The sequence below is a fragment of the Montipora foliosa genome, chromosome 12, assembly GCF_036669935.1.
Source record: "Montipora foliosa isolate CH-2021 chromosome 12, ASM3666993v2, whole genome shotgun sequence".
Classification (NCBI taxonomy): Eukaryota; Metazoa; Cnidaria; class Anthozoa; order Scleractinia; family Acroporidae; genus Montipora; species Montipora foliosa.
The window spans coordinates 18142316-18166564 of NC_090880.1; the positions used below are offsets into that span (position 1 = coordinate 18142316).

Here is a 24249-nt window from a genome sequence, read left to right on the forward strand (position 1 = left end):
GGCATGTAGCTCCCGGTGTTGTCGTCTGGTCTTTCTGGTCTGGATAGGGTAGGGTGGAGCCCCTCGCATAGGACCTCGAGTCCTGTTCGTGCTCCTTCCCTCTGGGCAGAATTGCCCAGTAGAAAGAGACAAACCAGATGTCTCGTAAAAACAAAATTAGTCAAAAACAGTAAGAAACTTACGGAAGCTATGAAAGTTCTTAAGGGACATCTTACGTTTTTTTCTAGAAATCGGATTTTGTTTTTCTTGTGTGTGTTTTCAGGGTCGTAGCCAGTATGAGGCAAACCGAGGCACTTACCTCAGTCATTTTTTCGTGATTCTTTCATTAAATAAAGCGTGATTCCAGTGTTGTCTTCAAAATGTACTCATCATAAACACCTAAAATACCTACGAAGAGAATTTAACCATGGACATTGCCATAATTATTTTCTGGATACGGCCCTGGCGTGCGTTTCTCAAAAGACCCGAAAACTTTTCGGGCCCGGAAACGCACCCGAAAAGCTCCCGAAAACAATTTTAGGTGTTTCTCAAAACGCCCGAGTTTTTCGGGCCCGAAAAAAACGTATCGTTTTCCCGAGATATTTTACGGGTGATTGCGTGCTCCCGAGAAAAGTCAAAAAAATCTCGGGAAAGTCTAGTGAATAAAAAATGGCTGCCGTTGGAGCACTTTTAACCCCAAATCGTGAGAAAAGAAAATACAGACAAAGAACAGTTTTGACTGGAATGAGAAGATGCGAGGTAATTGAACGTTTTAGATTGTCACCTGAGAGAATTGAGTGGCTTATTTTGAAGTTTGAAGGACAATTGAGGCGCAACACCGGGCGAAATGCTCCGCTAGATCCGGAGATTCAGGTGGGTAATTTTCCTCTTTTCTATGATCTAGCCACCGGCCCTTTTCGAGTATAGTGGAGGTTTCAAATGTTTATTAACCTATCAGGTCCTGACAGCATTACGTTACTTTGCAAGTGGAAGTTTCTTGAAAGTCGTCGCAGACACCATGGGGATTTCCAAGGCTAGTGCCAGTCGCTGTGTTCACTCCTTTACCCAGTGTTTAAAGAGTATTGCTGGCGAATGGATTATCTTTCCCACATCAAGAGAAGAAGTGAATGTAATTATTGATATTAAGTTTTACCATAGTTCTACAAAAAAAGCACTAGCTAACTGTGAAGTAAACTGTACTAGTACTAGACACGATCATTTGCATGAAAGGGGTAGCGATTTTCATTTCCATTTACACTATATTTCTTGTTTGCAATTTAGCGAAAAGTCCTAAATTCAACTGCTCTTTCCACTCGAGTAGGCATATTCCTAAAAAAACTGGGGTAAAAAAACGCACAACCCGTAGAATTTCGCACAAAAACTAACTTAAATTTACGTCTTTTCCGATGAAGTTATTTTATTTACTGTTTTCTCTGCGGTCCGCATCGAGTGGTCGTCGGTCATGCGAATTGGCGTAAAGTATTAATTCTGTGATTCAAATGATTAAAGAGTTTGTTCCAAAAAAGTTGATTCATATTCTAATGCCCACGTCTAACAGGCTGTTAATCTCCTCAAGTTTTGAGCCGCAGTTTATTGGGTCCGCCGTTTTAACTACTGTGATCTTTCATAGGAAACTATGACGAAATTTTACTCGATTGGAGCTTTCCCCAAGGTTATGGGGGCGATCGATGGCACGCTCATCCCAATCCGTGCACCGGCAAAAGAGGAACACCTTTATGTTTGTCATAAGGGATTTCATGCCATCAACGTGATGGCAGTCTGTGATGCAGAAATGCGGTTCACAAACATTGTGGCCAAGTGGCATGGCTCAGTCCATGACTCAGCCATCTTCAACGGTAGCGCACTGCAAATTCACATGGAAACAAAACAGCAGGAAGGATGGTTGCTTAGGGACAGAGGATACGCCCTACAGAGCTACCTTATGACCCCCTTAAACCCTGACAAAGTGTCGAGTGCAGCAGAAGAAATGTACCAAAGGAGCCACACGAGAACAAGGAATGTGATAGAACGATCATTTGGCCTATTGAAACAAAGGTTTCGATGCCTTGATTTCTCTGGAGGGACGATGCAGTTCTCCCCATGCCGCTGTTGCGACATAATTGTTGCGATAGTGGTAATGCATAACATGTGTATCCATGACAACACCCAGCTGCCAGATGGGCTTGATGTTACGCAGCTTAATGGCAGTGATGACAGGCCTATGTATTCTGCACAAAACTGTGATGAATCAGGTGTTGCCAAAAGACAAAAACTTATCCAAGAAGTGTTTTCTCAAATGTAAAGGCTAATGCACATTCACTCACTTTAATTATTAATATTTTACAATAAATTTCAACACAACAAACCAGAAATGGACAGTTAAGTATAAAGCTACAATGGGGCGGGTCCTCTGAAAATGGGAAATAAAAAGGAGGTAACAAAAACTGAAAAAAAAAAAATTGAGTGAAGTGGAAAATACAAAACTACCATGAACACTTCCTTTCAGATTTCTTATTTAATATACCACTTCTGCTTAAACCTACTGGTCAATATATAGTATTTAAGCTGGCAACATAATCGTATAATATAATCTTATAACCAGTAACCAGCATTTTGCGAAAAAGTTCCCATGAAGAATGCTCTTCATGGATCCTGCCTTCGACGAACAGGCATAAACACAAAATCATTTACAATCAAAGGTATTTTTCATTCTCATTTTTAAGAACGAATATTTCTCATGGTCAAATATTTATTAATCCCTCCTACGTGATTTAGTTTTTCGTTTTTCGTACATGTACTATCTGGCTGTTTCTGAGATTAAAGTTTTTAATTTCACACAGAGTTTGTTTCATTTGTTAACCTATTTTGGGGTTGAGAGTTTGCTTCGCAAATTTCTCCCCTCATTTTACAGACTAACCCTAACTTTTGTCTGTGATTTTTCCTCAACTCACCATTCACACACAATATTCCGCTCAAACTACCTGCTAATTAGTGAATGTTTTAGTGGAGAGAAACCCCTTCTTGTAAGGAGGATTCGTCTATCAACACCAATTAAGAAAGCCACAAAGGTTGCTAGGTTAACTGCTGCTTCATGTATTACTATTAAATAACCAACATTCACTAATTTAGCAGGTAGTTTGAGGGGAATATTGTGTGTGTGAATGGTGAGTTGAGGAAAAATCATAGACAAAAGTTAGGGTTAGTCTGTAAAATGAGGGGAGAAATTTACAGAGCAAACTCGCAACTCCAAAGTAAGGTTAACAAATGAAACAAACTCTGTATGAAAATAAGAACTTTAATCTCAGAAACAGCCAGATGGTACATGTAGGAAAAAATAACTCAAGTAGGAGGGATTAATAAATATTTGACCATGAAAATTATTCGTTCTTAAAAATGGGAATAATAAAGATGAAAAATCTTTACACTAAAATCGTCGTTCTTAAAAAATATATGGAAAAAACTAAAGAAATCCCATGGAATATGAAACACAGGTTCCACGAGGCAAATCCAAAAATCCCGAAGATAAAGGCAAGCTCACCACCATTTGATTAGGCTTGTAAATGTTGATAAAAACTATGCGATTTTTCATGCAAACTTTCTTTCAGCAAAACAGCTAAGTACAACCAGTTGCAAAAATACTTGAGACAGCCATGTTTACATACTCTCATCTAAACACAGCTCTTGACCAATGAGAGTGCACATACTATCCTAATTATTTTATAAAAGAATATATTGCACTGCATATGAGCTGCACAAGTTCAAAGGCCATACATCCTTCACCAAACGCTGAATTATTCTGAGGAGAAAAGTAGAAAAAAAAGTAGAAAATATCACAAAAACAACTGGAAATTATCAGGAAAACATGATGATTAACTCACAATGATTAGGCTATTTTTTCTTTTCAATCAGAGTCTCAATTTCTTTCTTCATGCTATAGTAACTGGTTGCCACCTCAAAGTACTGAAGGAATGTTCAAATAAATGTTGTGTCGAGTCGTTGTGTTCATTCAGTGTACGTCCCAGAGTACATTTTGTGTAGCTTGGCCAGAGAATAAATCACCTTTCCAACATCAATGGAAGAATTTAGAGGACATATTTATATCTGATTACGAGTTAATATTAACAATATACGCCATCACTTCAGAGCACACATGACAGACGAATGAAATTAAAATATGGGGCACAGTACCACGAAGGTGGAGGCCTATGTTTGAGGACTCTTTCAGATTGTAATCACACTCAGTGTTAATTCAGGTCATTTGCAGGCATATCCTTACAACAAATGAGCACAACCAAGACACAGTCTGATTGGTCCATGTGCCAAAATGAACATTCCTGACTGGCTATAACAATTGCGTGACACTTCGATGTGAGCATGACACAAGCTGCTTTGTAATAATTACAATAACAACTTTATTTAAGTGTCAATGGATTTACCACAAGAGCATTAAGTGGGACACTAACAATGTTAACTCAATCAAATCAAATATTGGTTTTTGTCTAGACTCTTAGCAACAATGGCAAGTTAACCAATCAGACTGCAAGACTAAAAGCAATTGTGGTAAAAAGTAATTTGTTAAATATTATTATTATACCTACCCTCTTTTTGCTTTTTCATGAGAAGCTCCATTTCAAGTTTCACTTCCTCCATCTTCAGTTTGTAATAGCTGGTTGCAACCTCAAAGTACTGGAACAGTTTGAAATAAACAGATTTGACTACTACAAGCATATTCAGAATCATTAGTTTTTTTCTTGTCATGTAAAATCACTACCTCCAGCTGTGCATCTGCAAGGGTCCTCTTTTTGCCTTTTCTGATGGGGTTTATGGAAACCTCCACCGCTTTATCAATATCCTGGGACACATAAAATAAAATCAGACAGCGACATTATTATTATTATTATTATTATTATTATTATTAATATAATAATAATAATAATAATAATTATTATTATTATTATTATTATTATTATTATTATTATTATTATTATTATTATTATTCAATACCCTACATTTCACTAAAAGCAAACCAATAAAGAAAGAAAATGATTTTCATTGCGTTAATAAACTCTCTCATCAACAATTTAATAGCAAGGTAAACATCTTTATTTAAATAAAAAATATAGACAGAGAACTTACTTGTAGCACAGCAGCCTATTCCGCTGTTAGAATCAATCCATGTTGGGAGACTGCAAAGGCCTCTATTTCATTCACTGTAAGCTTAAGCTTAAGTTAATCCACTTTCATTTTTCTTGATTAGCACTCCATGTTAAAGTCAACAATGACTTCGCAGTAATTTTTTACAAGAAGAAAGAAGAAACATGACCACAAAAGTGACAAAACAAGATCAAACTAGCCTACCTGTCCGCTTCGATACCTTACCTGCCCGCACTCACTGCAACCTTTCGTTGAAAAAAAACTAAACATTTATATATGTTATAAGGTTAAAGAAACCTCATCGCAAACGTACGACTTGGTGCTTTTTGACGTACATTATCAGGTTTGCAAGTGATATAGATAAATTCTCGAAAGACAAGAAAAATGTGCTCAAACCATGTATCAACGGCTGGTCAACGTTGCAAGATACTTCGATTTCAAGATTGCCGTCACACTCAAGACATGCTTGTATTATAGAATTTCCAGTATTGTATAAACTAACCACAGACTACAGTTATTTAACAGGTGAACAATAAAAAACAATGGAAAGAGGGCATCAATGCTACAGTTCCACTTGTCCCTCCAACAAATCGATCGTGATTCTCGAACCACCTGTCCACGCAGACGCAGAAGGTCATTCCCGAAAAAACCTACCCGAAAATATCGGGCTACGTTCGGGTGTTTTGAGAAACACTTTTCGCAACCCGAAAATCATGCCCGAAAAACTCCCCGAAAACTTTACGGGCCCGAAAAGTTTTCGGGTCTTTTGAGAAACGCACGCCTGGTTTTAAAACCGAAGTTTGTTTTTGCGAGCATCTCACTGTCTTTCCGAAAATCGGAGTTTCTTTTTTCTTTTTCCGAAAATGCTGAAATTGGATTTTATGAAATATACGCGATCTGCCAGAAACAATGAAGACTCGCTGAGCTTCAAACTTTAAAACAGCATTGTGATGTTTACTTCTTGAGAAATAAAGGACGATGATCGTCACGTAGTCACGCAACGTTCTCATTTGCTCGTTTGTTCGTGTTGATATCATGTTGTTATCTGTCTTTACTGCAAACGGTTTATAATAAAGCCATAGTCGAACGGGAACTTGCAAGTCAATTATATTCGGACGTCAAGGGATCGAATCCAATATCACGATAAAAAACACAACAACATTGAAAACAACTTTGCGAAAACACTTTTGGAGAATGCCTGAACTTAGAAAGCCGGACATGATGTCGATCTTTTCAACGTTTCTTTGCGAACTTGGCCAGCAGATAGGCACCACGATGACGATTTTCTGAGCGATCGAAACTGGTTTTCCCTGGGTTTCGCTCGGCTTTGTTCTACATTTTTCTGCCGGTAAAGCGAAGATTCAGGGTAAATTAGTCGAGGATTTTTAATTCTCAGTAATTCTAGCACTGCTTTCCTGAAGCGACGATCCCTGTAACAATAAACAAGCGGATTAAACAACGAATTTAACTGGAACGCTATTCCTATCATTTTCAATCTCAATATTGCTCGGAAAGCTGGAAAAATCTGTCGAATACTGCTCACAACAACAGGTAAGATCATCGATGCAAACAGTGACATGGTTATCAAGGCAGTCGTCTTGGCAACCCTGGCTTGGAGTTTTGCTTGAACAAGAGCAGTCACTTGACTTGTAGGAGCGGTCGTTCGCTTGCGCAGTGTCAAGTATATCAAAACGTAGCAATATGTGATGGCAGTGAATGTGGTAAAGACAATGACAATTCTGTAGATAATCAAGGGGTAAACGACTAGTGGTTTTATTGCCTTCAGATCCATTATAGTTCCTGGAATTGTTGTGACAACCGCTAATGTCCAACAGATTTTTGCTAGCCATTTGAGGCGACGTTTGGTCACAATTACTTTATAGTCGTTCCATTTTCTTACAGCCACGTACCTATCCCAGGCAACAATCGCCAAGTGGTAGAGAGAGGAAAACAGCATACATGCCATTACGTTAGTACTTATTGCTTGTAGGACGCAGACTAGACCCAATGAGAATTTTCTGGAAATAAGTAAGGCTGCGATCACCAAAATTGGGAACATCACAACAGCTGTCAGAAGATCGGCAATTGCCATACTAGACAGCAAAATGTAAGAGTTCTGTTGCAATTCTTTCCTCCGTTTCACGACTATTATCACTGTTACGTTCAACAACACGATGATGGGTTGTAGAATCATTCCGATGACCACTAAAATCCATGCAAATATCGGCTGATTTGAGTCCCAAGGTACGTCCGACTCTTCCCAGCAAAAGGAAGCCGAATTTTTATTCGTAAAGTTTTCGTAGATTCCTCTCGTTTTGTTAGGATTCATTGTTAATTAACGGTGCTATCCCTGCTACACTTGGCAGAATATAATCGCCTTTCACGAGTAGTCTTTACTTGCTTTAAAGCAGTCAATCAACTTTTTCGGATCAGGATCATCAGGAAAGTTGGACAATTTTAAGAAAAGATACAAAATGCTTGATTAAAGTGGTACACATTTCATTAAAAAACATGTTGCGGTTCGGAAAAGTTCACAAGAAATGGCCAATAAGCTTTTGAAAAGAATTAAGAGGTGAATTAAAGCGTTGATTTTCATTTCGGAGAGACAAAGGAAACGAATTTCGGTTGCTAAAGTAAAAAGTATTATTTTAATAAGTTCTGTCATCAGAGAAATGGCGTATTTTTGTATTACTTAATAATTGTGTTTTGGTGCATTGGAGTTTATAAGAGCTTCAGTCACGTGATGGTTGACATATGGTACGAAAAGTTATATCTACTGCGTCAATCAAAGTTTAATGAAAAGACCAACATTCAATTGCTGTGCTTTTGATAACAATACGTAATAATTGCAAAAATAGCCGGTGAGCAAGAATATCTATTAACATCCTCTAACACTGCCATATCACAAAGCAAAGATAACAACTTAAGTTTCGACGAAACACAACCGTTCAAGACTGCCAACTCTTCGCCCTACACGCCTACATCACAAAGAAGTATATTTTCCGTCCAATACCTAATTCACACCAAATAAGCCCGGCATTTTACATTGCCTTCGATGCCATGTGTTCCTGAAATAGACTGTTCCGTTGACCAAAGACGTCAAATACGTAGGAACAGAATCGCATTTAAATAAATTACATTTTAATGTAAAATGTAAAGTAAAAGGCCCGTTATTAATAGTCCTTACAAATAAAATGAATATAAAAAGATTACAAGAAACGACAGTAAAATCGACTACAGACTTCTATTGCTGCCTCCGTATTAGGCGACCGGCTCACTTCTGGTTAGTAAACCAGTTAGCAACTTGTCAGAAACGGGTTAGCAAACAGTAAGCTTAAAGGTGAGGTAATACGGTCAACATTTTTAAATTGCAACCGGATGATTCTATAAACGTGTTTTTAATAAAAGAAAAAATTAAACGTTAAGAAAGAGCCATTTTTGAGCCTCACAACCCTCCTATTGAAATGCTAAAAAGCGCCCTTTATCAATTTTTCACGGCCCCAAAAATTAATCCCGACTTCAATGGGCCTCAAACTTTTATTTCATATAATAAAAAGTAGGGGTCACAGCGCGATTTTAAAAGTTAAATTGGTTTTTTCAGCGTTTTGTGGATTCATTTTTTTTTTTGCAATTTTGTTACTCCTCTCCCCGTTGAATAAAGAAATTTGCACCTGTTTTTGTGTTGCACTCTGGGATATTCACTATGGCAACAAGTACACAAAGAAGAAAGTTTTTTCACCTCAAGTTTTGTGTGGATATCATTTCCTTGATTCTTTGGGAAGATTGGTCCTTTTTTTGGAAGTGGCTCTTAAGTGATTATCTAGAGTAACGTTGTAAGAATATTTGTAGTGAGAAATCTACGTGATTTGTGTTGTACACTGCAGTGGAATCCAACCCGTGCGGCGCGGAATCGAAGTGATCATCTAGCCACTTGCATTTGTCAATCGTTTCTTGTGGTGAGCTTGCTTTCCTTTCTAGGCCTTCTAAAGCTCATTAAAATTAGTTTACTGATTTTTGTTCAGTACTTACGTCCGTTATAGGACGCCCCTCGATCTTTTTTTTCCAATTTTGGCCGTTCTTGGCGACAGCTGATTGTACAGAACAAAAACAATAAATGCTTGCATCATGCTTCGTGGTAAATTTTGAACAATAATAATAATTGCACTGAAAGTATTGATCCCAGATCCTGTGTGGTTTTCTTCGAAGAATTGACTACATTTGGTTTTTCTTAATTTCGGTGATAAATAACCCTGTATCATTGTTGAGTCACGGTGGACTTAATAAAGATGGCTCCATTGAAATAATTTCTTCTGTGCCGTTGTCGTTCTCCCGCTCCGAATCCTCTGATCGATCATTGCTTCTAGCTTTTTTCAATTTGTCTTAGAGATAACTGTTCCGAATTAATCTTCCAAGAAATTTCTATGAAAGTCAGCGCGTGACTGCCCGTGACAAAATGATTGCGTGTTGCGCAGAACGTATGCGCAATAACAATAGGTGGCACTGTCCTTAATCTGATTGGTCAACGACGAGTTGTTTTCATACGGACAAAATGGCGGCCGATCACGTCCGTCAGCACAAACGAACGGTTGCTGCTTTATGTATTCTGGTTTTCTAGCTTATCGTAAGAAACGAGTAGCCTTCCCAATAAATACCGTAAGATCAACCGTAAAGCCAGAGGAACGAGTCGCTGTCTCATTGAGGTTCTTGGCAAGCGGCGAGAGTTTTCTTTCCCTCCAATATTCCTTTCAGATAATTTTTTTCCAGTAATGAACGAAATGATATATGAAATGAATCATATACTGAACTGCAGATATGAAATCAAGTAAAGCTATGATCCTCGCAGTTATGGACGCAATTTTAGCAAGACCTACAAAGCAATATACAAAACAGTGGAACCCGAGTTTTTTCACGCCAAAGACGGAAGAGGAGTGGAAAGGTATTGGTGTTAGAGAAATTCAAAGCTAGATGGAATTTCCCATACGGGCTGGGAGCCATGGAGGGAAAGCGAATCCCAAATTCGGGCTGACATTTCTCTTACTACAAAGGCAACAACAACAAAGTGCTTCTGGCTGTGTTTGGGCCTGACTACCAGTGTCTTTGGCTGAGTGCTGGACCCAATGGTACGGAGCCCTGTTAGTGCCACCCGCGTGTGTGTATACTTTTTATTTTTTTCTGGCGAGACTTTTTTACTTTAGGCGTGACTCTTGTTTTTCTTTGTGTCAGTGGCGCGACTTTTTTTATTTGGCGCGACTTTTTTTTATCTGGCGTGTCTTTTATGCCAGCGCCTGGGTAAGGACCTTATGTATTCCTTATTATATTATAATGAATATTGTAAGTAATAGTCTTATAAACCCTTGTATACCCCTACATACCCTTGTATACCTCTATATACCTTCAAGAGAGGACGAGGTGAGAGAACGGATCCCCATGCCCCATCATAGTTTTTTTAAAAATATATTTTTAGTTTAAGTTCTCGTTCCCAATGCCGCGCTTAACTAAAGTTTATTTACGTCATTACAACTGTGTGTGTGTGTGGGGGGGGGGGGGGGGGGAAGATCTGCTTGCTTACCTCATCCTCTTAATACCCTTAACTACCCCTGGAAACCCCTATATATACCCTTGTAAACACTTGTATCCCCTTGTATACTCCTATGCTGCCCATATACCTTTGTATACTCTATATACCAAGTGAAGCTATGATCTTCGCAGTTATTAGCGCAATTTTTGCAATTGCGTAGAGAAGCCTGAAAAATTCAGGACTTCAACGGGGTTTGAACCCGTGACCTCGCGATCCCGGTGCGACGCTCTAACCAACTGAGCTATGAAGCCACTGACGTTGGGAGCTGGTCATTTGTGGGTTCTAATGGTCCCGTGAGGAATGAATCAATGATGAAATGGTATATGAAATGAATCATAGTTCATTTCATATACCATTTCATCACTCTATATACCCTTGCATTGTATACCCTTTTATACCTTAGTATACCCCGAAAAAGCGTGATTTATGTAGTTGGCAAGTGCCATTCCACTTAAGATCTCGTTCTCCTCTACAATATAATTGACAGCTTGACTTCGTTACGCCCCAGGAAGTAGTTTCACTACTTTCCACCATTGTCAAGTGCTTTGATATCTCATATTGACCACCATAGAGAAAGTTGAAAGCTAACGTTTCGAGCGTTATTGATAAAAAAACTGCGAAAGCATCCAAACGCTTGTAAACGCTTGAAATATACGGACACACTTACAAACGCTTTTTAACTTTTTATATACAGGCACTTATGTCCAGAAAAGCACTTAAAGGTATACAAGGGTACACAGAAGTATACAAGGGTTTATGCGAGTATACCAAGGTATACAAGGGTATACAGAGTCTACAAAGGTATATAGGCAGTATAGGAGTATACAAGGGTATACAAGTGTTGACAAGGGTATGAAGAGGATGTGGTAAGCGAGCAGATCCCTTCCTTACACAGGCACCTGATTTGCCAGTTGTAATAACGTAAGGAAGCTTTAGTTAAGCGCGGCATTGGGAACGAGAACTTAAATTAAAAATAAAATTTAAAAAACTATGATGGAGCATGGGGATCCGTTCTCTCACCTCACCCTCTCTTGAGGGTATACAGAGGTATCCAAGGGTATGTAGGGGTATACAAGGGTTTATAGGATTATTACTTACAATATTCATTACACTATAACAAGGAATAAATAAGGGCCATACCCAGGCGCCGGCATAAAAGACACGCCAGATAAAAAAGTCGCGCCAAGTAGAAAAAGTCGTGCCAAATTAAGAAAAGTCGCGCCAAATAAAAAACGTCGCGCCACTGACACAAATAAAAACAACAACAAATAAAAACAAGAGTCACGCCTAAAGTAAAAAAAATCTCGCCGGAAAAAATAAAAAGTATACACACAGGCAGGTGGCACTAACAGGGCTCCGTAATTTCCACAGATGAAGCACTCGTAGATTGAATCACTGCATTACGCCATTTTGTCTTTGAAAGCAGGGTACAGAAGAGCGGTACTGGGGACAACAAATTTGTCAAATGAAAAGGGAAATTTCCGTCCGACCGGTCAAAGTGGGCCACCTTCAAAGGTGGTCCCGAATATTCCGGCCGGACCTAACCGAAATGGTCCATTCCATTTTATGTACCAACCGAAATTACCGGAATTTGGGTTGAATGGAAAGGGCCCTCCATTCCAGCTGAAATCCATTGCAAATGCCAGGTTCAAAGGCTTTACCCGGCAGGTCAAAGAAAATTCCATACGCATTAACTGGAGATGACGCGTTTGCCTTGACAAGGTTTCTCATGAAACCTTTTCCAGATTGTCCTATTAAAACATCATTGAGAACCCAGAAGAAACACCTAAATGGCTTACGGAAGGTCTCACGTATTTACTACCGAAAACAAAAGAGACAACAAACCCAAAAAACTACAGGCCTATTACTTCTCTTCCAACGATGTTCAAGACTAGTCCTCACTTCCATTATTGCAGAAAGAACATAATTATACATTCTTAACTGAACACCAGCTTTTACCAACAGAACAGAAAGGGTGTAAGAAAGGAAACTAGGTATGTAAAGATCAGCTATTAATAAACAAGATGATATTGCGGGAATGTAAGACCAAGAAAAAGAATCTTATCGACAGCCTGGATAGACTATAAAAAAAGCTCTTGACAGTGTTCCACACATATGGATTACAAAGTGTCTGCAAATTTACAAGATCTGCCCTGTGATTGTCAACTTCATCAAACAAAATATGAGAACTTGGAAGATTACTCTGCACCTCAATCGAGTGTTAAGTATTTATGAGTCAATGAGTCAATGAGTCATGAGTCAATGAGTCAAGGAGTTAGTGTAGTTAATTAAACCATAAAATGAAAGCTAAAATTTCAGAGAGTGCTTAGGCCTAATCACTGAAACGAGGGCTTAGGCTTAATCAACAAATTATTGCTATATTGACTGTGAGTCTCATTGACTCATGACTCATGACTCATTGACTCATTGACTCATTGACTCATTTGACTCATAAAACATGCGTTCCCACCTCAATCACGCCGAAGGAACAATAACATCAAGATTCAAAAGCGGCATCTTCCGAGGTGACTCCCTATCACCGCTACTCTTCTGTCTCACTCTCTCACCACTGAGCTCATTATTCAATGAAAGTACTTGCGGGTATGAATCCCAAGGTCGCAAAATCAACCACCTCTTCTTTATGAGTGCTTAGGCCTAATCACTGAAACGAGGGCTTAGGCTTAATCAACAAATTATTGCTATATTGACTGTGAGTCTCATTGACTCATGACTCATGACTCATGACTCATTGACTCATTGACTCATTGACTCATTTGACTCATAAAACATGCGTTCCCACCTCAATCACGCCGAAGGAACAATAACATCAAGATTCAAAAGCGGCATCTTCCGAGGTGACTCCCTATCACCGCTACTCTTCTGTCTCACTCTCACACCACTGAGCTCATTATTCAATGAAAGTACTTGCGGGTATGAATCCCAAGGTCGCAAAATCAACCACCTCTTCTTTATGAATGACTTAAATATATATATACGCCTATGACCCGATGCGAGTAATACACAAAAATTAAAGATGAATACAAGATTCTTGTAGTGAAAACTAAGTTCAGTCCCAGGGAGGATTCCAGATTACTAGCTGCTCCTATCACTATCGTGACGCTTGGCCCTCCTCTCTATATTCCTGTTCCGTCTCTCAATTTCTATTTTATCACAGATGTCAGATGTGAGTCTCCGCCAGGCTAGCCGATCTGTTACGATTTCTCTCCATGTTCCAAGAGCAGCTCCGCGCTTGAGGATGTCCTTCAGGGTGTTCTTATATCTAAGAAGGGGGCACCCGACTCTCCTTGAACCCACTTCTAATACTCCATAGAGAAGTGCCTTCACGGACCGCACATCTGGCATACGTGCAACGTGACCCATCCAACGCAATCTGTTCCTAACGAGAATGATCTCAATATCCGTAGACTTTGCATGATCCAGTACCTCATCGTTCGTGATAAAGTGATCCCACTTGATCTTGAGAATTGATCTCAGGTGCCGCTGCTGGATGGTTCTTAGAAGCTTGATGTGATGACGATATAGGGTCCAGGTTTCACTTCCATACATCATTAGTGGAATGATGCACTGATTGTATACTTTGAGTTTCGTCTCTACTGTCAGATCTCTACAGTCAAAAACCTTATCTCTGAGCCTCCCCATCGCACATGATGCAGCCTGAGTCCTTGCTGTTATCTCATCATCTAGCTTGCAGTCCTTGGTGACATAGCTACCGAGATATTTGAAGCGGTCTACTCTCTTCAATTTGTGCCCATCAATATAGAAATCCAGCTGTTCACCGACACTCATGGTTTCTGTTTTCTTGATGTTGATCGTGAGACCCATTTTCAGTGACAGGTTGCTGTATGCGGATAACAAACACTGTAGCGCAGTGCCATCGTTGGTAAATATGGTAATATCGTCTGCATACTGGGTTTCTCGTATGTATTTGGTGAATATCTTGGTCTTTGATTTCAAACGCCTGAGATCAAATAAGTCGACGTCGTATCTGAAACGAACCTAGATACTATAACAGGGATTTATGTCCTTGAAAGCAAGGTAGAACATAACGGCGGCATACATCCCAAACAGGGTAGGGGCTAGCTTACACCCTTGCTTGACACCACTGTTGTACGCAATGGGATTAGAACGTTCTCCATCAATACACAGTCAAGCATGCACTTCAGAGTAAAGCGTCCTGATAACTTGGACAAAATTGGCAGGGCATCCAAGCTTTCCCAAGATCTTGAATAGGAGCTCTCGATTTACGCAATTAGAGGCTTTGGTGAAGTCAATGAAGGCGATGTGCAAGTTTTGCCGCTGTTCTCTGCATTTTTCCATCATTTGACGCAAGATGAAGATGCCATCAATCGTGCCTCTGCCGTCCCTGTAGCCTGACTGCGATTCGGGGTACACTAGATCTGCTAGACGTTTAAGGCGCTGCAGTTACGATATTAGCAAATATCTTGCCTACCACACTGAGGAGGGATATTCCGCGGTAGTTGCCACAGTCACTGCGGTCACCCGATGCCAGACCGATGCCAAAGATGATAACCAACAAACGCGCTTACTAAGCATAGTAAAGAAATTCACCAATGACATCAAAATGGAATTTGGATTAGACAAATGTGCCAAAGCAACATTCAAGAGAGGTAAACTGACTGAAATATCAGACATACAAATAGACCTTGATACCTGTATCAAAGAATTAGATCAGGAGGGTACTTACAAAGGCCAGTTATAGCGTAATCGTAGAGCGTCCCTGCACTCTCTGTTATTAAGGTTGAAGCCCATTTCCCTAAGTCGGATCACAGTTAACCATGTGGAAGCCCCTTTCTAAGCAGCCAAACCAAAAGTTCTAGATGATTTTTTGGGCAGAGTGTCTTTGACATTTCTCAGCTTATCTTTGGCTGCCTGCTCTCTATCACTACGAGCTTCTTGCTTGGCTGATCTTACATCATTTTCTTCTGGTAGTTCGTGTGATTGTGAAACAATCTTTTCAACAAGAGGGGCAGTTACCTTGATTGAAGATGAATACTCAAGGCAAGCTTCAGTACACGGGTTGGTTATACCAAGATCTCCATGACGCGGTGGAAGCGATATGATGTTACGATCGTTTTCATTGCATGCCTGTTTTGTAATGATCGCTTTCTCCAGTGGCTCTAGAAGATCTTGAATGTCTGGTAGCGTCCGAAGGAAGTACGTCCAGCGATGTTTCAATCCAAGCGTTTAGGCAGCATGGCACGCTTGGGGCTGTGATAATGCAAATTCAGCTAGCTTGGTAACTTCGATTACCCAAGTTTCCACTTTCTCTGAGATGTACTCCCCTTCGTAGGATCTTGAACTCAATGCTGCTCCAAGTTGTTTACGTCCCTCTGTTGTAACGTTGATGGGAGTGTCCTTAAATGCTTTTCTGACCCTTTCCTCTTTCGGGGGTTTTGCGATGATCCAGCACTTCTTTGCATTAGGAGAATAACCGAACCCAGGACCATACTCATTAAGTGCGTCCCACCATTTTTTGATGTCACGGATAGTTCCAATGCCATTAGCATCATTAGCAAACCAGCATTGCTCGGCATCTGAGAAATACTGTAGGGTAGTGATGAAAGGTTGCATACTCAGTGCATACATTCCCATGGCTATTGGGTCGCCTTGTGTTTTACCCTCGGCTGACACAAGTTCTATTCCAGCGGTGATGAGCAATCTTGCTGGCTGTCTATACGTGTTAATAGCATATACTGAAATAACAGGACAAAAAAAATCTGATGTTATGTAAGGTGGAAGCTCTATAAAGTGCATTAAATGCATTGGACGCATCAATAAGGAGTTCGGCATCTGTGTTGTCTGCTTCAAAGATAATGTTCATAGGATGGACTTCAGCCTCGTTTCCCAACTTCTGGCCAGCACACAATTGGAGCGAACCACTTGCCTCTGTTACATCGGTCTTAACAACGTTCATGACGCATTTACCAATGATCCTTCTCATTACCTCTCCAACTCCGATAGGTTTGACTGCTCCTCCATCTTTTATCAAGAGGAATCAAGCGGCTCGCAAGTAGAGGCTCGATGGTTAAGGGATCAATATATGTCGAGCATAAGATATTCGTCATTGTAGCTAGCGCTTCACATAACGTCCTAGATGATTTTTTTAAACGACTTGTAGGCAAGAATTCGTCTGAACCCGTTTGCATCAATGCTGTCCTCAGTGCAGCTTCTCTAATCATATCGCCGTCTAACTCACTGTAGATTGACTCAGATCCTCAACTGGGCCGAACAGCAATGATCCCACTTTTGCTGGTTGTGGTGCAGGATGTTTCTCTCGTAGCTGCCGTATGACATCATCGGTTAGTGGAAGAATTACTCCATCTAATGATTGATTTAGGAACCGCAGAGCCGAGTTGATTTGGCCTTCCATTACTAGTTTAGCGAAAACATTTGATCTGTCTTGTGAGTTTGAAGAATTGCGTTTTCTAATGCGGCTCTGTAGTATCCTTCCTACGCGAATAAGTTGGGTAATTTCACCGTCCATCCAGAGAGCAAGACGTTTTGCTAAGATACTTTGATGATCTCTTGCTTTAGACTTGTTGTTAGGTTTCTGAAGTCCTGCTGCTAAAAGGACAAATGCAGCTTTCAAAGCAATATGCTGATTATAGGAGCCTTCGTTCCATTCATTGATGTGCAAAGTTAACTGATCTGTATTACCATATGGGACTAAAAATACGTTCTTTCTCCAAGTTGTTATCTCATCGGTGGCTTCTAATATAACTGAAGTTGTCATTTAGATTGCATTTCCAACTTTTCGTCGTCCCCAGGTTATTGTGGAGGGCATAATATTGCATAAGTACTCAGGAAGATGACCAGGAGAGCTAATTGAACTATAGGTATTGTTCTCAGGGCATTCATTTGGTCCCTTTGGAGGCATTGTGGCCCAGTAGTTAGGGCGCTTGCCTTGAGATCCAGTGATGCTGGGTTCAAGACCCGCTTTGACCACTTGTTTAATTTGTTCCTGGTAGTCCCTGGTTTAACTTCCTGATGAACAGAAAGGCTGTAGGAAAAACTCCCAAGGAACTAAGGACCAGCTCTATATTGATAAAATGGTCCTAAAAGAGGTTAAATCCAAGAAGAAGAATATTGCAATGGGATGGATAGATTATAAGAAGGCTTACGATATGGTGCCACTCTGGATTCTTGAGTGTCTTAAATTATTTGGTGCAGCCGAAAATATCAGAAGCCTGCTGGAAAACTCCATGAAGAGCTGGCGAACGGAACTGACATCAAATGGCCAAAGGTTAGGGACTGTCCCCATCGAAAGAGGTATGTTCCAAGGAGATTCCCTGTTCCCGCTCCTTTTTGTGGTTACAATGATCCCTCTTACCCTCATTCTCAGAACGTGTGAAGCAGGGTATCTATATGCAAAGAACACTAAGTTAAACCACCTTTTCTTTATGGACGACTTGAAGCTACATGCCAGAAATGAGAACCAGCTGGATTCACTTATACAAACAGTGAGAATAGTCAGCAAGGACATTGATATGAAATTTGGCATCGAAAAATGTGCTGTCCTGGTATTGAAACGTGGTAGGCTGGCACAGTCAGAAGGGATTAGATTACCTGACGAGACTACCATAAGAGCTATGAGAGAAATCGAAGGATATAAATATTTAGGAGTGCTTGAGGCGGACGGCATGCTACATGACACGATGAAGAAAAAAATCGCGAAGGAGTACTTACGCCGGGTTAGAAAAGTTGCACAATCCAAGTTAAACGGCGGAAACCGGAAATACGTGCCATAAACAACTGAGCAGTATCACTTTTCAGGTATTTGGGGGGTATAGTTGATTGGAAGAAGCAAGAACCTCAGGATTTAGACCACAGAACAAGAAAATTACTGACAATGAAAGGGGGCTTTCACCCACGGGATTGTATAAAACGACTCTATGTCCCAAGGAAGGAGGGAGGAAGAGGCCTAATCTTGGTAGAAGACTTTGTCAATCAGGCAGGAATATTGCTGGAGACATATGTCCAATCCAGCGAGGAGACGATTTTGAAAGTCATCAGGAGGAAAGGAGTTGAAAAACAAGAAACGGCTGCCAGTTTTAAAGAGAGGAGGAGAACTGAAAATACCCAAGGTTGGAAAGAGATGGCATTATATGGGCAATTTGCGAGACAGAGCGAAGATCAAAGAAACGATGAAACATGGACTTGGTTAAAAGAAGGAAAGCTTAAAAGAGAAACGGAGTCTCGTATTATTGCAGCACAAGATCAAGCAATAAGAACAAATTACGTAAAAGCAACGATCGACATGTCACAGGATAATCCCAAATGTAGAATGTGTAAACAAAACAATGAGACCATCCGCCACATTGTAAGTGGGTGCCCAAAACTGGCGCAGAAGGAATACAAAAAGAGGCATGACAATGTAGCCATGGCAGTTCACTGTCAGAAAAATATGGGTTTGAGCGAAGTGGGAGGTGGTATGACCATGTCCCGGACAGTGTACTTGAAAATGAGGATTACAAGATGCTGTGGGACTTTAGTGTACGGACAGACCATGATATCAAGGCTAGGAGACCGGATTTACTAATCATTGACAAAAGTGAGAAGAACTGCCAAATAGACGTGGCAATCCCGGAAGATGGAAGGGTGAGAGCAAAAGAAGATTAGAAAATAGAAAAATATCAAGACCTTGCCAGAGAAGTTCGAAAGATGTGGAGAGTAAGAACAAAGGTGATACCCATAGTGGTAGGGGCGTTGGGAACAATACCTCTGAGTAAAAATAACAAACAAACTGCGGTTATAAACATAACGAGACAACGCATGTTGTAAAACCTTTTATGAACTTGACGTTTCGTATGCTCCAACATACATCTTCAGAAGTAACGGTTGCCTAAAAAAGACTAATACCAAATAAGGAAAGTAATGACGATAAATGAAAAGAAACAGACCTAGTTAAATCTGCTTGAAAAAATATAAATGGTTAGTAGAGAAGAAGTTTCTCACTGCCAACATTTTCATTAAGGGCTTGTTTTAAATCGCGAACAACAAAGTTTCCTTAATTTTTCAATGTATATCAGACTGTCCAATGGCTAAAATGTCAGTGATCCCATTTAATCCTGTGGCATGTTTGGGTCATATGATCAGCAATGGCAGAAGAATGGCTTATCTCAACTCCAGCGACAAGGCAAGAAGACGATCCACACTGATTGAAGTCGTAGTCAACAAAGACATTCCACATGGAACATAAATGAAAACGGACTAGCAGAATGTCACTATCGCTGGAAGTATGTCACGAAAGGGGAAAACCTAGGACTAAACCGCAGAGCTAGAGGTGCCACAGGCAGGCAAGAATCTAACATAGCCTCTGAAGTACGAAGGAGGTCTGCGCTGTCTTTTAGGTCTTGGGCCAGGAGGTTCTGGAGATGAATATGGGGGGGGAGGAGGGGGGCACAATGATTGGTCAGTAGTAACAATACTGGTGCACGGCTCCTTAGGGACGAAGGTGGGAGGCGGGGTAGAGGAAAGGAACTTCAAGCAGTGTATCAACACTGGCCAAGGAAGATAATTTTTCATCGTCAGAAGGCACGGTGGTAAGTTCTGGTGGCGCAGGAGGGGATAACGTTGGCTCTACTGGGGCGGAGAGCCCTGCAGGGGTTACAGGTAAAGGCTCCTCGTCCTTGTCTTGGGAGGGCCTGGGTGGTTGGGCACTACGACGGAGGGAGGAACAGGGAAGCACTCAGAGAACTTGCCTGTGTAGGAAATTGCTCTAAGTTGGGAGCCACTAAATTTCCTTACGAAACACCAGGAAGGGGGAGGAGGGGGGGGGGGGGGGTACACGATATTGGTTTGGTATTGTATATCATGGTAGTGTCATGGTAGACGTCGTAGGTAAATAGCCCCCTGAGGAGACATGTGGCTACTAGCAAAGTACTAAACCCAGAAAGATTGAAGAAAATAAAAGGGAATCGAGAAACATTGACTTCTGGGCTGACATGTTGACCATTTTCAAGTTTCCCCACAACTTCTTTTCACCACAAATTTAGGCGTGCACTCTGAGCGTCTGACAGCTTTCTAATATAAACGTTCACTGAAGCTAATTAATCCCTGTCCGGCAGGGTTAGTATCTTGATGGGTGATCTAAAAAATAGACCATTTTGTAACAGAAGCATAGGACCGAAAATTCTACTTTAACGCTCAAAAATGCGAACTAAGCAAGGTAAAGACTTTGTTAGCTTGCTTTATGCAAAACAAATATTGATGCAAAAGAAAATAAGTATTGATACACAGTTTTTAGGAAGAGCAGAAGGACGTTTTCAGGAAGAGAAGAAGGAACTTTTCAGGACGGTCCATCGAGAATAAAATATTTTGACATCAGCAACAAAATTTACGACATGAAAATAACGTTAATTTTGAACCGCGAATATAAAAAGTTACCATCAGCGACAAACGTTTTGGGTGATTTTTGCTACGTTCAATTTTGCTATTGTACTTTTGGATGCAGAAGTCGATCGCAAAATCAAAAGTGCCATCGAATTTAGCAGGCACCGGGATCAAGTTACCGCGGCGTGTGTACTCGCGAAACAGTGAAGCATCTGTGTCAAATGATGGCAAGATACCGGGATTTGTCTTGGTTAGTTTTCTTTAAAGTTTGACAAGAAATGTGCGAATTCAACACAAAGATCACAATCGCTCAACTCTTGAGGTTGACCATTGTTTCTGCAAAGTCAAAAATTCTCTCCAAGACGTGCTTATTTATCACCAGGTAATTCCACCGTTTTGGAAAAAGCAGTTACTTTATTATTAATCAGCGTCACAATTTTTCGCTGATTTTGGGGCTCATTTTGTTGAAACGCAAGCACGCTTCCAACAGACTTTTTCATGACTTATGCACGCGCTGCTTACAGCACCTACCACAAAAATCCTCCCGTGCGTGTAAACAAGACAAACAATCCGTGTCACAAAGCTTATACAATTAAATAAATTTCTGACAGTTCACATCGAATCCTTTTCGAAAGAACCTTGACCGTAAATAATGAAGCACAAAAGAGACAACAAGCTTTCATTCAAATAACTCTTCACTGTCACATTTCCATTTTTTTTACCATTGCAAAATTGAGTACAAACTAAATGTAAATTGCCAGACAACTTAGATGCGACTTCAGTAAACACTGTGATGCATTCAAGGCGTTCGATTCCTTCAATGTTTTTTAAATCCATAAAAAAGTGCATTTGATTTCAGTGTTGTATATAATACCAAGTTATTAAAATATTACAAACAAAGCTCACTTGATATCCAACGGCGAAAAATGAAATTGTTGTCGAAGACCATTACTCGTTGCCTTAAATATTACAGATATTCATATTTCACCATCTGTCTTGTTCATCCAAGTCCATTCTTGAGCTCCATGAGGGTATATTTTGTTTAAAGATGCACCAAAACGCCATTCGCGTTACAATGACTTTCGACTCCACTGAAGGTTAACAAGCATTAGTGAAATTTCCAATTGTTACACTGGAAGACTGTGCAGCGCTGAGTACAAATAAATACAAATAGCCAGAAAACAGAGATCCCAGTTCCACTTAAGGTGTTCGATTCCTTCTCTGCCTTTGTTGAACCCATAACTTATCAGAGAATTTGCCACTTGGTTCCAGTGTTCTACATAACACCACACTTGGCAAAGTATTAGAAATACAAAAATTTTGGTTTTATCAACGGAGTTGATAATGTAAATTGGCCACCGTACAGAGATTCTAAAAGCTGACGTTTCGAGCGTTAGCCCTTCGTCAGAGCGAATCGAGGGATTATGGGTTACGTGTAGTTTTTATAGTAGAGTAGGAGCTACGCTATTGGTGGTAACATGGCAACGTGAAAAATAAGAATATATTAGTTAAATGAAAAGCGTTCGTTAATACCGTGAGGATTAAGGGTGCCGATTTGAAAGATGAATTTTTGTTCCAGATTCTTGCGGCTTTTCGTCTTACCTAGATGTAGGGAAAGGCCGCGGATAGCCATATGTTTTTTGGAGTGGTTAGCAAGATTAAAATGGCGAGCGACTGGCTTAGATGCATCCTTGTCATTCTTCTCAACATCGCGAAGGTGTTCGCGGAATCGGTCACCTAGTCGTCTACCTGTCTCACCAATGTATAATTTATTGCATAACGTACAGGTTATGCAATAAATGACATTTGCGGAGGTGCATGTGAAACGATCGGTGATCTTAACAGATCGCTTAGGTCCCGATATCTTGCTAGTGTTAACAATGAAAAGACAAGTTTTGCATCGTGAGCGCGCGCATTTGAAAGTACTGGGTTGCTCGTTAGTTTTGAGCGCGCTTCTAACTAAAAAGTTGCCTACGTTTTTGTCGCGTTTGAATGAAATAAGTGGAGGTTGCGAAAAGATTCTACCAGTCTCGGGATCATTTTGGAGTAATTTAAAATTACTAAGAATGATGCTTTTGACTGCGTGATTATGAGGATGGAAAGTGAGCCAGGGTGAATGGAATTCTGTCATTCTTATCTTTTTGTGGCGTTTGTAGTGATGACTGTCGATCAAATTGTTGGGCGTGATGATGGCCCGCTTTGACCACAGAGACAGGATAGCCACGTTTTTCGAAGAACTGGCACATCTCCTCTGATTTGCTGGAAAAATCGGAGTCATCACTACATAGACGTCGAAGTCTAAGAAATTGAGAATAGGGAATGGAGTTCTTGACATGTGATGGATGTGACGATGAATACAACAAATAACTGTGTGAATCAGTAGGTTTGTAGTGCACACTAGTACATAGCACGTTGCCTCTAATAGAAACTTTGATATCTAGGAAAGCCAATGAAGTTTCCGAAATTTCCCAGGTATATTTAAGAGACGGATGAAAAGAGTTGACGGAGGTTATAAATTGATCGAGTTCTTCTCTGCTGGATGAAATGGCGCCGATGCAGTCGTCGATGTAGCGGCCGTAGAGTTCAGGTTTGGGGCCGTTGTACTGATTAAAAAATTGGTGTTCAACATATCCTACAAAAAGATTGGCATAGCTAGGTCCCATTCTTGTGCCCATCGCTACACCATTAATTTGTTTGTAATAGTTGCCGGCGAGTGATAGGCAAGACTTTTACCGACACGGAAAAAAAAAATTAAGAAACACAGAAATATTACTCATTTTCCCGTTGGGATTGCCATATTAGAAACCCAGTAATTAAGTGTTTTCCGTCAAACCTCTGATGTACTCGTACACTTAGCAGAATATACCCGCCTTTGACATTAAATCTCTAATTGGTTCAAAGCAAATCTTACGTTCATCAACACGGACTACAGTAGAACCTCGATTTAACCAACCTCCATATCCATTATAAATGCGAACACTGACACTATCGCTACATCTACAGATCCTCTCTATCTTTTTTTTTTCGTATTAATTCTATCAACTTCTTTATTTTTGAGGGCTTCTTGTGGTAAAAGGTATAAGTAGCCGGAATTTCCAGGCCAATTCCCTTGTTTTTCCAATTGGCAGCCACTTCCACTGAAATTTGTCCACCGCGTTTTAAAT

The 24249-nt window shown here is 40.3% G+C and overlaps 2 protein-coding genes, 1 long non-coding RNA gene and 1 other non-coding gene across 4 annotated transcripts; 1 reads left to right on the top strand and 3 right to left on the bottom strand.

The window, feature by feature from the left end:
• The first annotated feature begins 649 nt into the window (after positions 1 to 649).
• On the top strand, positions 650 to 2281 carry LOC137978910 (putative nuclease HARBI1). The gene is made up of 3 exons (XM_068826031.1): positions 650 to 852; positions 938 to 1108; positions 1610 to 2281. Exons 1-3 carry the CDS (start codon positions 724 to 726, stop codon positions 2279 to 2281), a joined length of 972 nt encoding a protein of 323 aa, XP_068682132.1. The 5' UTR covers positions 650 to 723.
• Positions 2279 to 5733, bottom strand: LOC137978911 (uncharacterized). Its single transcript, XR_011118234.1, has 4 exons — positions 5116 to 5733; positions 4751 to 4831; positions 4578 to 4665; positions 2279 to 3775 (listed from the first exon to the last, which is right to left on the bottom strand). It is a non-coding gene; the product is annotated as an uncharacterized lncRNA (long non-coding RNA).
• A 604-nt stretch (positions 5734 to 6337) lies between these two features.
• LOC137980920 (adrenocorticotropic hormone receptor-like) lies at positions 6338 to 7462 on the bottom strand. Its single transcript, XM_068828313.1, has one exon. It carries the CDS (start codon positions 7460 to 7462, stop codon positions 6338 to 6340), a length of 1125 nt encoding a protein of 374 aa, XP_068684414.1.
• Positions 7463 to 10889: 3427 nt separating this feature from the next.
• On the bottom strand, positions 10890 to 10962 carry Trnap-ggg (transfer RNA proline (anticodon GGG)). The gene has a single exon. It is a non-coding gene; the product is annotated as a tRNA-Pro (tRNA).
• Between the last annotated feature and the right edge of the window lie 13287 nt (positions 10963 to 24249).

Bases quoted from the DNA above. Each gene is read 5' to 3' on its own strand.
- LOC137978910 (XM_068826031.1), top strand. From the start codon at position 724: ATGAGAAGATGCGAGGTAATTGAACGTTTTAGATTGTCACCTGAGAGA. The intron at 853-937 runs GTGGGTAATTTT...TTAACCTATCAG, and splicing joins CGCTAGATCCGGAGATTCAG to GTCCTGACAGCATTACGTTA. The intron at 1,109-1,609 runs GTAATTATTGAT...GATCTTTCATAG, and splicing joins CATCAAGAGAAGAAGTGAAT to GAAACTATGACGAAATTTTA.
- LOC137980920 (XM_068828313.1), bottom strand. From the start codon at position 7,462: ATGAATCCTAACAAAACGAGAGGAATCTACGAAAACTTTACGAATAAA.